Genomic DNA, 14,229 nt, shown 5'->3' with positions numbered 1-14,229 from the left:
GAAGTACTGTCTGTTCTCCTGTTTCCTCGTAGGTACATGTTTATAGGTGGGACCAATTTTGCCTATTGGAATGGTAAGAGCAATTTAACATCCATTGGTAGAAGCTTATGCTAGAATGTTTCTGGTGCTTGATTTCGGGGGTGTGTGCCTACAGATAATTTTTATTTTCTATTTTTGTTTGTCTTCTAAATTTTCTAACATATGAGTTTTGGCTATATATTTTAAGAAATCGTTTTTCTTTTAAAAAACTTTTTAAGGAACATAAATTGTGTATTTAGAAACCTTATCATTTTAAACCAGGCTGACTAGGCAGGCTTCAGTCACAGCCTTTGGCTATAGCTCACCTGTGCATATGTTCTGCAGTGGTCTTTTTTTTTAAATTGTTTTGTTGAAATGTAATTCACATACCATAAAATTCACGATTTTGAAGTATACAGTTCGGTGGTATTTAGTACACCACAGAGCTGTGCACCCATCACTGCCGTCGAGTCCAGAACCTTTTATCTCTTCAGAAAGAAACCCCGCACCCAAGAAACTGCCCGCTCTCCCTCCTCCGACACTAGTTTGTTCGCTCTATGGGTTTGCGTGCTCAGGACATTTCGTATAAATAGAACCATACAACACATGGTCTTTCGTGTTCGACTTCTTTCATTTAGCATAGTCTTTTCGAGGAGCGTCCATTGTGTAGCACGTATCAGTACTTCATTCCTTTTTATTGCTGAAGTAATATTCCATTGTATAGATGTACAACATGTTTATCTACTCATTGGCTGATGGATATTTGGGTTGTTTCCACTTTTTGCTAATGTGAACGTGGATGTATAAGTCTTTGTATGAATCCATTTCAGTTTTTTGGGGGTGTGTATGTGCTGGGTCACATTGTAAGTCTATGTTGAGAGTTTGAGGAACTGCCATAGTGTTTAACAAAGTGGCTGCATGATTTTACATTTCTATAGGGTCTTTCTTTTTTTGGTAGGAAACATGACAAAATTCTCTTCATTGCCATTGATTTTTATAAAGGCAACCTATACTATATTGGCCTTTCTCTCAGCCTCGTTCCCCACCTCTCTTCACATCTGTATTTTTCTCTCTGAATCATGAGGATGCCCTACTGTTGAGTTTTGCTAGGATGTGTAATTGTATACTATCTGCTTTTAATAAAGTTTCTCCCTTAAACTGCTATCTTTTGTGCAGGGCGGGGTAGGCTAGGAGAAGGCTTTGCTTACATGTGTGATTAATATTATTACTATTATTACAACCAAGAAATGGAAATATTGTAAAACTCAAATGTCTCTGTTTCAAAGATAATAATAATATACAAGGTTGGTAGTCGAAGTTTTAGATCATCTCTGTGTGTCTGTGTTCTCATTAGAAACAGTTTAGACTTTGGGATGCCATTTTTATTCAGTAGGTAAGAATTCCACCTAAGCTTCCATTCATGGAATTCAGACCAATCATCCAATCCAGGAATGAAGACTCATATTTTTTGGAACTTTACTGTTCATGATACAGTTTTTAAATATCTTACTGTTCTACTTAAAACGATAGTCTTCTTTTTAAAAATTTAGATAATGTAAAAACTACCACTGAGAAAATGGACATTTTCTTTAATCCTCTCCCTTGCTCTTGACCCTGCCATAATTAATAAAAGTCTCTTTTCCACCTCTGTGGTCTCATTTAGTCCTCATAGCCATCTCATGTGGGCTATGATTATTGACCCACTTTACAGGTAAGAAAAGCAGGATACAAAAGAAGTCCACGTGTTTCCCATTCAGCTGGCAGGGGGTGGAGCCTAGACTCAAACTCAGGTCTTAGAAAACTGGTCACTGCCCTTTGGATAACCCCTTGCAGCCCAAGTCCCCTGTGCCAGCTCCCAAATCAAAATACCAGGCCTCTCTGACCTGCCATGTGCACGGCCTAGTCTCTGGGGAACTAAGGGAGGGCCAGTCTGTGCTTCTTAATGGCTGTTGTTCAGGCCAGCTTTCCAGAGGAGAGCTGTGAGCGAAAAACATCATGAGCTCATTGCCCATCCTACCCAAGGAAGGTGCACATGCTTGTGTAAGTATATGTACCACACTCTGTACCCGTGTGTGTTCCCATCTGTGTGAGAGCCTCCTATGGGCTCCAGGCTCCTATACCTTTCACACAATGCAGAGAGCTGTGGACTGGTAAGTCTTGCTGTATTTTTGCCTTCCTACTTCACTCCCTGATGTGGTGAGAAGAGGCTCGAGTTAGCACTGTGTTTCTATGACACTACGGTGATCTGAAAACATCCGGAAAAAGATTATGCTAGTAGAAAATCTTTGCTAATAGAGCAAAGATTAAGTTTGCCAATCCATCCTTTAATCCACTGGCCAACTTCCCCGCCTGCGTTCCCTTGACCTGTACAGTTTGCTTCCAGATGTTACAGTTGTTTAGCTCCACTCGGCAAACCACGTGTAGAGCTCATTTTCCGTCCTGGCTCTGGCGCGAGGCTCAGGTCAATGAGGCCACACCTATTTTTAAGGTGCACATGGTCTAGCGTGGAGAGACAGATATAAATAAGAAACTCGGGGCGGCACAGTCACTGCCACTTTAGAACTAGAGAAGGGATTGCAGAGGAGAAGGTGAGCTCCTTGCAAAAAGGGATGTGGTTTTCTTTTTCTTTGTATCTCATGGCAGAGGATGTGTTTTATCATGTGTATCCCCAGAGGTGGGTGGACCTATTGGCAGGCAGCTCTCTCTGGCTAATAAAAAAAGGGAGGAAAGTAATATATGACTGGATCAATTCAATTGGTTGAATGATTTAGGTGTTTCAAAATGTAGATTCTGTGCAGAGAACTAATGAAAGAGTCTTTACAGGGATAACTTGATCTTTAGCCTGGCTCATCTGTCAACTTCACCACCAGTAGGATCACCCAAGGTGGCTCCATCATTTGCGAGCTGCAGGACCATTTGAAGGAATTTGTTACCAAGTCATAGGTGAACTCTTGGATTTTGTGCCTCATTTAATTAAAAATTAGGTTGAACATAAGATTAATTCTCAAATGACTTTATTCTCATACACTTGCACTGCAAAATGCTCTCTGCAGTAGAAGAGAAAGAGGTGACACAGAGCCTTGAAGGTCTGCAGACAGCATCACTGTCACCTGGGAGCCTGTTAGGAATGGAGAGTCTCAGGTCTCTGCTGAATCAGAGTCTCAGGCAGGGTTTAGTCTCAAGACCTGCTGAATCAGAGTCTCAGGCAGGGCTTAAAAATCTTTTAACAAGTTGTCCATGTGACTCGTGCATGAGTAAATTTTCTAAGTACTGCCATAGGGTTACTACCCAGTATTACAAAGAGTCTCCTACCTGTGACTATCATCTGTGACAAGGTTGCGGGCCTCTGTTCTAGACTCTGTCCCTAGTCTTTTCGTATACACAGAATGGGTATTATTTATTGGTCTCTATTGAAGGTCACATTCCCTGGGAAACAGACTCTGAGGTCGCCCAGCAGAAAGTTTATTGGGTTGGGCTCTCAAGAGCACACAAACAGGTGTGGAGAGAGTGTGGGAGGCGGGACTGAGCAGAGGGAGATGCTAGGCTGTGATGCAGTTTCAGAAGTAGCTCAGCTGATTCTAGAGGGAGCTCTGGAGCTGGGATGGCCCTTTGAGGCAAGGGGACTGGGCTTTTATATCCTCACGATGGTCAGTCGTTGGATATAGGCTATCCTGGGAGTGCTGTAACTGTTCCCAGCACAGGCCAGTGACCAGAGAGGGACACATCGGAGAGCCATTAGCAGCCAACACTCCAGGCAGCTGGGGTAACCAGTGAGTGCGTTGGCTCTGAAGAGGGATAGGAGAGGCACACCACAGCACCCCCTGCAGGCATTACAGAGGCTTTACGGTTGCATTTGAATCACTGTAAGTTAATGTGCCGTGTAGTCATCTCCCACTTTGTTTGGTCTGGTTACCCTCAGTTATTTTCTGCTGTCACCTTTGTCCCACCACTGACCTTTTCTCAGCCGCACAGTTCAAGGTCATGAAGAGGATCACAGACTCGGGTTAACGGAGACGTGGGTCATGGCATAAGCCCTGAGTGACTTGTTGTGAGGAGCTGAGCTGGTTTTAGATTCCCCGTTTGTCCAGTGGCAGTGATGTCTGCTGGTGTCACAGCTGTGAGTGTCCACTGAGAGTGGGTGGCAAAGTGCTTTCTAGACTCTAAGGTGCTTGGCCAGGGCCTCCTGCAATAAGAAACTCGTTTCTCTAAACCTTGCATCCTGAGGGCCACCTCTGTGTCACTTAATAGTTGGTTCAGATATATCCTTAATTTTCTCCCACCACAATGCTGAGCCCAGGAATCCCAAAGAACTGGTCCCAGGCAAGGGCCTTCGGTAGTAACCAGTGGCATGTTTTTTGTCTTCTAGGGGCCAATATACCCTACCAAGCACAGCCTACCAGCTACGACTATGACGCCCCACTGAGTGAGGCAGGGGACCTCACCAAGAAGTATTTCGCTGTGCGAGATGTTATTCAGAAGGTGAGTGCTTTATACAGGCTGCAGTGGGCTGGTCTTGGACAGAGGCTGCCTTGAACTCGCTATACTCTGTAGACTTCCTAGGCTTCCTGGAGCCTCTGTGTTTAAAATGACAGGTGAATTGAAGCATTGGATGGACTTGGCTTTGAGTGTTGGCCCCCACCTGATTTAAGAGTGAGCCTGTGAATAAGTTACTCCATTCATCTATTCATTTGCACCTGGTCGTGTTGTAAGAATTAAAAAGTACCTACCTATGTAAGGCATCCAGTATAGTCCTGATACATATGTTGTTCAGTAAGCGGTAGCTATTACTATTATTTATACGAAAGGTCAGAAAATGTGAGTCCACATAAGTAGCTGAAGTATATAGGAGAGAACATCTGTGGGCATTGGAAGCATGTGAGTTGTCTGCGATGCTTCATTTTTCTAATTGGGACAGTGCTTGCTGTTTCCTTCTGGCCTACCACCTGAACTGCTTAGTCCTGCTAACGTTGTGACCTTTTGAGGCATCTAAAGGACCCAGGTGGGGTTTCCTGTCTCTGCTGTGGGTTAAAAAAAACCCACAGTTTTTCTGCTCAGTCACCAGAGTTTTGAAGTTAAAAAACAAAGGTTTTTCTGCCTATAAATGGTATGGACTTTTTTCTGTTGTTTTAAATATGCTGTAGTCTCAATTTAAGCCTGAGAGTTAAAATCTATATTGTGAAATATGTTAAACGTACTGAAAAATATGATCTTTACTTATCTAAGAATTTGTCTATTCCATCTAAATTTTCAAGTGTATAGTTAAAATGTTGCTCGTGCTTTTTTTTATTATGCGTTTAGTCGCTGCAGAATTTGTAGTGATGATTCTCAAGCTCATTCTTCTTTGTCTGTTCTGTTTCAAATCTCTCTATTCCTGTTTTTACTGTGTCCTTCCTTTATTTGAAGCTTAGCTTTTTAATGTAGCCTTTCCTCTTTTCTAATATAAATATTCAAATTTATACAGTTTCTTCAAGTATTGCTTTAGCTCTGTCTCATAAGTTTTGATATGTAGTATATTCTTACTGTTTGCTCTGAAACATGCCTATTTTGATTTCTCTTTGACCCTTGACATGTTCAGAAATTTTTCAATTATTAAACATACATATTTTTCTAGTTTATTGGTTTCTAACATATTTGCATTCTAGTTAGAGAGTGTAGTCTGTATGATACCAATCCCTTGAAATTCTTTGAACCTAGAGCCTGGCATATACCAATGTGAACAAATATTCCATGTGTTCTTGAAAAGACTATAGGTTTTGTTATTGTTGTATTGTTGAATATAATCTGTATACATGTTTATTAGATTAAGCTTATTAATAGTGCTGTTGATATCTTTGATATCCTTCCTAATTTTTTTGCTAATTTATCCTATTGTTTGTTTAGAGAGTTGTATGTATGTATTTCTCCTTATAGTTCTGTCACTTTTTAAGGTCATGTTATTAGATGTGCACATTGAGAATTAAATCCTTTAGTATCATTATGTGTTAATACCCTATCTCTAATAACGCTTTTTTGCCTTAAAGTCTTTTTTGTCTGGTACTATTATAGCTTACCTGCATTCTTTTGGTTAGTTTTTACCTGGTGTATCTTTCACAATGCTTTAATTTTAACCTTTTTATAACCTCTTTTTTTTTTTTTTTTTATGTCTCTTGTAAACAAGATATAACTGGATTTTAAAAGATCTGGCTTGAACATTTTTGTCTTTCAACCGTTATATTTATTCCCATTCATTATAATTCTGGATGCACATCAATTAATTTCAACTATCCTATTTTATAATAATCTGTTTGTCCACCTTTTCTGTTTTGTCTTCCCTTTATTACTTTCTTTTGAATCGAGTAATTTTTTTCCTTTATTTCACTGTCCCCACACCACCCCTCGCCAGTTTGGAAGTTACTCACTATATTTTTATTTCTTTAGCGGTTATCTATTGAGGTATAACATATGTACACCCAAAAAAGCACAACTCATCAGTGTACAGTTCAGTGAATTTATACAAAGTGAACACACCCCCATAACCAATACACAGCACCCCAGAACCGCCCCTCGTGATCCTTGCGTTTAACCTCCCATCCCCAGAGTTAACCACTGTCTTGACCTCTCTCACCACAGGTTGGTTTTGCTTGCTTTTTAACTTTATGAAAATGGATTCATACAGTATGCACACCTTTATGTCCTGTTCTGAGAGAACTTTAACTTTCAGCTTTAACTTTTAAGAATTTAAAAGTAATCAATATCTTTACTTCCTCCATACAAGCAGAGCGTTATTTCACATTAACCCCAGTTACATCCCTCTTGGCTTAATGCTATTAGTGTCATGTATTTTACTTCTGTTGGGTTTAGATTTCATGTATTCTATTTCTCTCTTTTAAAAAAATAACCTATAAGGCATTATTATAATCATTTCAGACATTGTTTGACTTTACCTACGTTGTTTATTTATTCACAGATAATTCCACAAGAATTTAGCAATTTTCCTCTATATGCCAGGTGAGGTTTCAGCTGCTTGGTATATATAAGCCTCCTTGAGAAACTGCAGCCGGAACAAAGACTTTAAGGTGGTGAGAGAGCCATGGGGGCTATCCAGGGCCAGAGCAGTGCCCCCAGAATGCAGCCAGTGAAAAGTGGGAAAGTGCGTGGCGTTTTTAAGGACTAGCAAGGAGTCCAGTGTGGCTAGAACCTCATAAGTGAAGGGGAGAGTAGTAGATAAGGTCAAAGGTATAATGGGGAACTGACCTCATAGGGCATTATAGGCCATTGTAAGACTTTGGCTTTTATTCGGAATGAAATGGGGATCCACTGTTAAAGGATTACTTAGGCTGCTATATTGAGACCTAGACTCTGAGACACAGGGCAAAGGTAGAAAAGGAAAACCAATTAGAAGGCTTTTGCAGCCATTTAGGTGAGAGGGGATTGTGGCTTATGAAGCAGTAGGAACTGGTTGTGGTCAGACTATCTTATGAAAGTGGAGCTCGTAGAGTTTTCTGAGGTAAAATATGAAAGAGAGAGTAAAGTCAAGATATCTCTGGGTGTTTGACCTGAGCAGCCTGAAGGATGGCGTTGCTATTTGTGTGTGTGTAGAAGGAGCAGAGATCGGGAATTCAGTTTTGGATGTTCTGAGTTCGACCTATCTAGTCCACTTCCTAGCAGAGTTCATGAGCTAGAACATCCAGCTCAACCACCCCTAGATTCTTTACCCTCAGAAACTGAGCAAGATAATAAACATTTGTTATTTTAAGCTACTAAGTTTTATGGATATTTCATTGGTGTTTTGGGAAAGAATGAAATTAGATGCATGTGTTTAGTGTGCCAGCTCAACCTAGATGATCTCATTGTCTTTAATGGCTACTCGCTATTATACTATTCAGATTTATTGCCATTTACTTGATAAGTTTCTAATTGATGGGCATTTAGATTATTTTCAACTTTTAAATCTCATGGGTAGCTACAGGAAATTTTCTTAAAATGGTGAGTCAAAGTTGTTTGCATCTAACATTTTGATAGATATTACAAAATAGCCCTTCAGTAAAATTACAGTTGAGTCTTATTTCCCCACACTTTTACCAATACTGTGAATTATCAGACTTTTAACCTTACCATTTGATATGTAAAAAGGAGAGTTTTAAAAGAAAACACTGCATTTCTTTAGTGATGAGTATTAGATTTGTACACTCATATATGAATCATCCATTTATGGTTTTTTTTCTATGAACTACTTGTTCAGGTTTTTTCATAGGTTTTCTGTTGGGCTATTTGTTTTTTTGTTGTTGTTTTTTTAATCTGCAAGAATTCTATTTATTATTGTAGCATTTTTCACAGTTTTAGGGGTTCTTTATTTTTTTCCATAAAAAAACAGTTTTGAATTTTTATGTAGTCAGATGTATTACTCCTCTCCTTGATAGCTGCTTCCTCACTCTAGTAGTATAAATAAATTTCTCTTGGAGTGCTTAAAATTTTTGATTTCATATTTTACATTTAAACATTGACGTATATGGAATTTTCATCATTGTTGTTAAGAATGAAGAGGAATTTAGCTTTATTCATCTCTTAAATGACTAGCCAGTTATCACAGCACCTTTCACTGACTTATCCATTAGTTTGCCACTGATTTGATGTGCCCATTTTATGACCTACTTAATTTCTTTATTTGGGTCTATTTTCAAACTCTTTTATGTTATTGATTTTTTTCTCTTTTACCAATACCAAACGCTTTTAATTGTTACCTTTACTATGTTTTATTATTTGGTAGGACTAGTTTTCCATCTTTTGCCTTTCAGAATTTCCCTAACTGTTCCTGCAAGTTTACTTTTCCACATAAATTTTGGTATTATTTTATCATCTTCAAAGCAAACAAGCAAAAAAAAAAAAAAAAAACCCAAGGTAGCTGTTGATATTTTTATTAGTTTCGTCTTAAATTTATACATCAAATTAGAGATAATATTTATAATATTGAGTCTTAGCCAAAAATGCTTTCTCGTCTGTTCAGATCTTCTCCGATGTCCCTCCTGTTTTCAATTCTTCTTAAAGTAATTCTTGTTCATTTCTTGTATTTATTCCCAAGTATTCTGTTTTTTTAATACCACCGTAAAAGAAGTCTCATTTCTTTATATTTTTATGAGGTATATTTATCTTTAAAATATGAAATTCTTAAAAATATTTAAATACATAAAATAGTGTTTCAAATGCCCTTGCACCCAGTACCTAGATTTAACACAGGTTGTTATGAAATCTTTGCTTCTGATTTTTAAAGAAAATAATACATTACAATTAAAGCAAGAGCTTTATTCCTTGTTTCTTCCCCTCTCTCCTCAGAGGTAATTACTCTCCTGGAATGATATTTATCTAATTTGCACATATTTTTGTGCTTTTATTACAAATGCATGCATCCCCATATAATATATTTAATTACTTTTTGTCTCTTTTAAATTGTGCAGGAAAATTACATCGTACTGACCGATTTGTTCAATTAGATTATTAAGCCTGGGGACTTATTTCTTTTATAGTCTATTGCTTCATCTCAAAAACCACATCAGGTTTTTTTTAACAAATTTATCTAGATATAATTCACATCCATACAGTTCACCCATTTAAAGTACACAATTCAGTGTTTTTTGGTATATTACATTATTAATTTTTCAAAATTATAAAATATATCTTTTCATCACCCCAGACAGAAACTTTAACTATTAATTAATAACTTCCCAGTTTCCTCTCCTCTCAGCCACTGGTAACCTCTAGTTTACTTTCTGTCTCTGTTAATTTGCCTATTCTAGATATTTCATATAAGTAGAATAATACAATAATTTCTTTTTGTGTCTGACTTATTTCACTTAGCATAATATTTTCAAGGTTCATCTATGTCATAGCATGTATGAAAACCTCATTTCTTTTTATAGGTGAATAACATTCCATTGTATGGGTATACCACATTTTGTTTATCTGTTCATCTCTTGATGGACACTTGGGTTGTTTCCATCATTTGACTATGTTGAATAATGCTGCACTGAACTCTGGAGCACAGGTATCTGTTCAAGTCCTGCTTTTATTTCCTTTCCATATAAACCTAGCAGTGATATTGCTGGCAGGTTTACTTTTAGAATAATTTTTCTTCTGAAACAGTGAACTTTCTTACACCTTATATAGATATATAAAAAAAAAAAAAATCAGATTTTAAAACAAATATTTGCATGTGCATTTTTTGCATAAAACATCAACTGATATTTGGCCTCATCATAACCTCACATATTTAACATTTTTATTTTTCCATAGTTTAGCTAGTTCTTTCCACCCCCACCCCTGCAGCCTCTCATACTTTCCCTGACCTTCCCTGACTCTTATTATTGATGGCTGTTAGAGTCTTTCACCATCAACCTCCATTCCCTTCTATGCTGCTGTTCAAAGGGTCCTATTCCACAAACCTCCAGGCCCAGACCTTTCTGACCATCACACCCTGGCGCTGGACCCAGGCAGAATTATAGTTGTCACTGTGGACTGGCTAGAACAAGGATTTGTGCTTCCAGTCTCAAATTGGACCTTTAACTATCTCTAGGTCTCTTTTTACACCTCTTTTTGGACCTCTCCTCACTGTCTAGCGTAAGCCATCACCATTATACTTTCTCCTTAACGTACAGGTGACATCATCTCTTACTTTACCAAGAAAGTTAATGCTGTCGAATATGCCATGTTTAGGTTCTTGAAGAAAGTGATACAGTCAGAGATGCATTTCAAAAAGGGTACTGAGTGAAGCAACAGAAATGAACAGGTATTTAAATGAGTAAAAAAATCATTACAAAGCACAAAAATCTAAAGATTAAAATAATTACAAAGGCAAAACTTAAAAACATATTTTGGATTTATTAACTGTTTGAAATGGCTCTGATGTCCTTCTTTCTGTACATTCTTTTGGCTGCGTGCCGTTTTATTGTCTCTTCAGATGATAATGTTTGCGATGTTTTTCTCTAGAGAGACTTGAAATCGCTCTTTAGTAGGACTGATTGAAATTTATTTTTCAGTATTGATAGTTTAGAGAAACAGAAAGCTTCACATTTTGTTACTGATAGTGTTATATATATATTTAGCATCATTATCAAAATGGGAAAAATTTCTCTCAAGTTCTTTCATATATGAGCTGTAAAATTTGGAAGAAATTTCTACTGACAGTTTCTGGCCTCATACATTTCAAACTTTGTCCTTTGCAACCCACATACTTCTTGGTCTGGATGCTTTAAGGCATGACTGTATTACAAGCGAGTCAATATATTGAATCTTAGGAATAATCTTTTAGCAATGATTTAGCTACTTGTGGAAAGACAGTGAACCATGTAAATATAATTCTACACCAAATTAAATAAATCCCCACCTCAACTGTCCTTTGGTTGAATCCCAAAGATGCCTGAAGCCACTCTAAAGCCTCCTGACATTGAGAGGGTAGGTGACACAAGGAAATTGGTGCAGAAAGAGATGGGTTAAATTTTATCAGTTTTGTAAATTTTACGAAAACCTATGACCTTGTGAACACACTGCTAGTACTCTGTCTCGGGGCATTTCTGGAGTCAGAAGATGAGTTAGGAGGCTGCTGCAGTAACCTAGGAATGAGGTGACGGCAGGGGTAGCAAGGAGTTGGTGAGGAAGCAATAGATTTGAAAAAATATTTAGAAGGTAAAATTGGTAGGGTTTGGCAGTTGACTAAGTGCAAGTGAAGAAGATTGAGGAGTTGTTGTTTGTCAAGGTTACAACCTTGGTTGGGTAACTGGATGGGTATTGGAGTCAGCAACTGATAGAAGATTGCAGACAAAGCACAGGCTGGGAACGGGGAGGGGGAAACCAATTCAGTTCTGAGCTGCTTTACCTCGAGATGCCTTTGAGGACATCCTGGTGGAGGTGTCTATCTGATAAGCACCTCACTTAAGAGTAAGAAGCTCCAGAAAGAAGTCGTTAGGACTGGCACAGATTCTGGGGTCATCAGTGGAAGTGGAAGCTGAAGTCCAGGGGAAGCTGAGATTGCACATGGAGAGCTGAGCAAGAAGAGGAATGGACCAAGCACAAGACAAACCATGGGATCCCAAGCATTTAACCAGCGAGAACAGTAAGATGAACCCATGAAAGAGACAGAGTGTTCCTAAATGAATATAATTCAACACTACACTTATGATAAAGTGTAGTTTAACATGCGTGGTGATCTTTTCTCCCTTCTCTTTTTTGATACTTTAGATTTGGAAGAGGGAAATACACTACTCTAAAAGTGAGCTTTTTATTATGAGACTTTGTATACATTCTGTTAGCTGGTTTGTTAAATGGTATTCAAAATATTTGCTTGCATTGAGGGGAAAAAATGGGATCGTAAATACTCCATATGTAGCTCTTCTTGCCTCTTTCCTCCACTAAAGACTTAAAAAGTGGAATGAGTCTCTTCTTTAATCCATTTCAAGAATTAGTTGGGTGGCGATGGACAATATCTTTCACTAAGGTGGATGCCAGCAGATGATAAGCTCCCATCAGGCTGCACAAGCCTGTGCTTGGTGGTGAAGGCTCCAGGTGGCCCTCTGCCTGTGACTCTTCAAGGCATGACAAAGCTCATGACATTTGTATTTTCTACAATATTCTCTTTGGTGTGGGTATAACTCAACCATTCATGGTTAACACTTTGACCTCGAGGATAAACCAAAAGACTAGATGGCATTGCCCTTCCTCCACCCTGACAATGCCTGAAATGGGCAGTAGTGAGTTCATTTTTGTATGCTTTCGAATGAATTTAAGACCCACTTTTTAAGAGTTGTGTTTTAATTCTTCTTAGGGATTCCATCAAAGATCAGAGTCCAGCTGGCTTTTTAGAGATGGGTTATTCTGCAGAATAATCAAGTTGTAGTGGAGGACATCGATAACTGGAGTGGATCTTGGGATTCCCTGAGCTGGTTCTGGGGCCGGGTTGGGGACTGGGATATGACAATGCCACGGTGATTTTCAGTAGTTTGAAAGCTTAATGAAATTTGTAACGACGCGAGACCAGTCTACACTGGCTTATTGATTGTTCTTCTTGGTTAGTAGCTGGAATGACATTAGCTCAGTGGGTAAATACAGTCTGTCTCTTGCAGTCCATGGTAGTGATAGAACACAGTGTTTGATGTCTGATAATTAAGGATAACAAAGTGAATATTACTTAACAAACATTAGACTCAAAGCATCGCCTGTGTTCTTGTGGCACTAGTCTTTTTATTTCCTAAAGACTTGGCTTTTCTAGTCCATCTTCCAGAGCGAATTCTCTAAAATGCTGATGTGGTCAGGATGTCTTCTATGACTTGGCCCCTCTATTTTCCTCAAGCCTCATCTTTCAATTCTCCTCTTCTTTTATGCGACTCTCTGGCCTTAAAATGAAAGTACATAAAATTCCGTGAATGGTTCAGTGCTGTTTCTAGCTCCTGGCCTCTCCACATGCTATCCTCTCTGCCTTTATCCATCTGGAAAATAAAGACACACTTTAGTTACCTTCTCTGGGAAGCTGGCTTTTATCCATCTCTCTGTAGAGTTTGTCACATGTTGCTTTCTGCCACCACCTTACAGTGTAGAAATCTTACTTCTCTTAGTGAGTTAATTAACTTGTTTACATACATTTCTCATTCTTTGAACTAGGAACTGTTTATATCTCCAGTACCAAGCATAGGACCTGACACAAAGTACTTTCTTCATAAGACTTTGTTAGATGAGTGAATGAAAACAGTAGAAATCTTTAAGAAAAGTTCGTTACCACTGACCCCATTGTATATGTATCTCTTCTCCCTTTCGAAATATTACTAAACGTTAAAAAAATAGTTTTTAAATGAAGTCAACAGGACAAGAGCTGTCCATGCTTGAGAGATTTCACAAGTTGTCTGGGAAACACAAATAGGTGGAGGAGTGCTGACTGAAGAAGTAGGATGAGGAAATCGAGGTCCCCAGTGAGTGCGGAAGGGGCTATAAGAACAGAGAATAGATTGGTCTTAAAGAACCCTAGAGAGCCAGGGTCCTGGGAATGCAGGTGTGACAAAGGGTGGAAATGAAATGGAGCAGGAAATGGGAAGGCTGATTAAACTGCTACACATTTCCTGTCAGATCCTCCACTCCTTTACCACACTTTCAAACAGACTTCCCTGCACCCATGTGCCTGGGCTTCCCCGTGCGTATTTCCACTCACCCCAACGTGTCTGTAGCCACCTTGCCACTGAACCGTGAGGCGTGTAG

The 14,229-nt window shown here is 38.7% G+C and overlaps 1 protein-coding gene across 3 annotated transcripts in view; it reads left to right on the top strand.

The window, feature by feature from the left end:
- Positions 1-14,229, top strand: part of GLB1 (galactosidase beta 1) — an 89,315-nt gene that overhangs the window by 34,794 nt on the left and 40,292 nt on the right. For all 3 annotated transcript variants that reach the window (XM_025039210.1, XM_006905726.3, XM_025039216.1), the window contains exons 9-10: positions 33-73; positions 4,385-4,497. In XM_025039210.1, coding sequence (XP_024894978.1) covers positions 33-73; positions 4,385-4,497 — 154 coding nt within the window. The remainder of the gene's footprint in view (positions 1-32; positions 74-4,384; positions 4,498-14,229) is intronic.

This window comes from Pteropus alecto, unplaced genomic scaffold, assembly GCF_000325575.1.
Source record: "Pteropus alecto unplaced genomic scaffold, ASM32557v1 scaffold10, whole genome shotgun sequence".
Lineage (NCBI taxonomy): Eukaryota > Metazoa > Chordata > Mammalia > Chiroptera > Pteropodidae > Pteropus > Pteropus alecto.
This window is presented reverse-complemented; position numbering and strand designations above follow the sequence as displayed.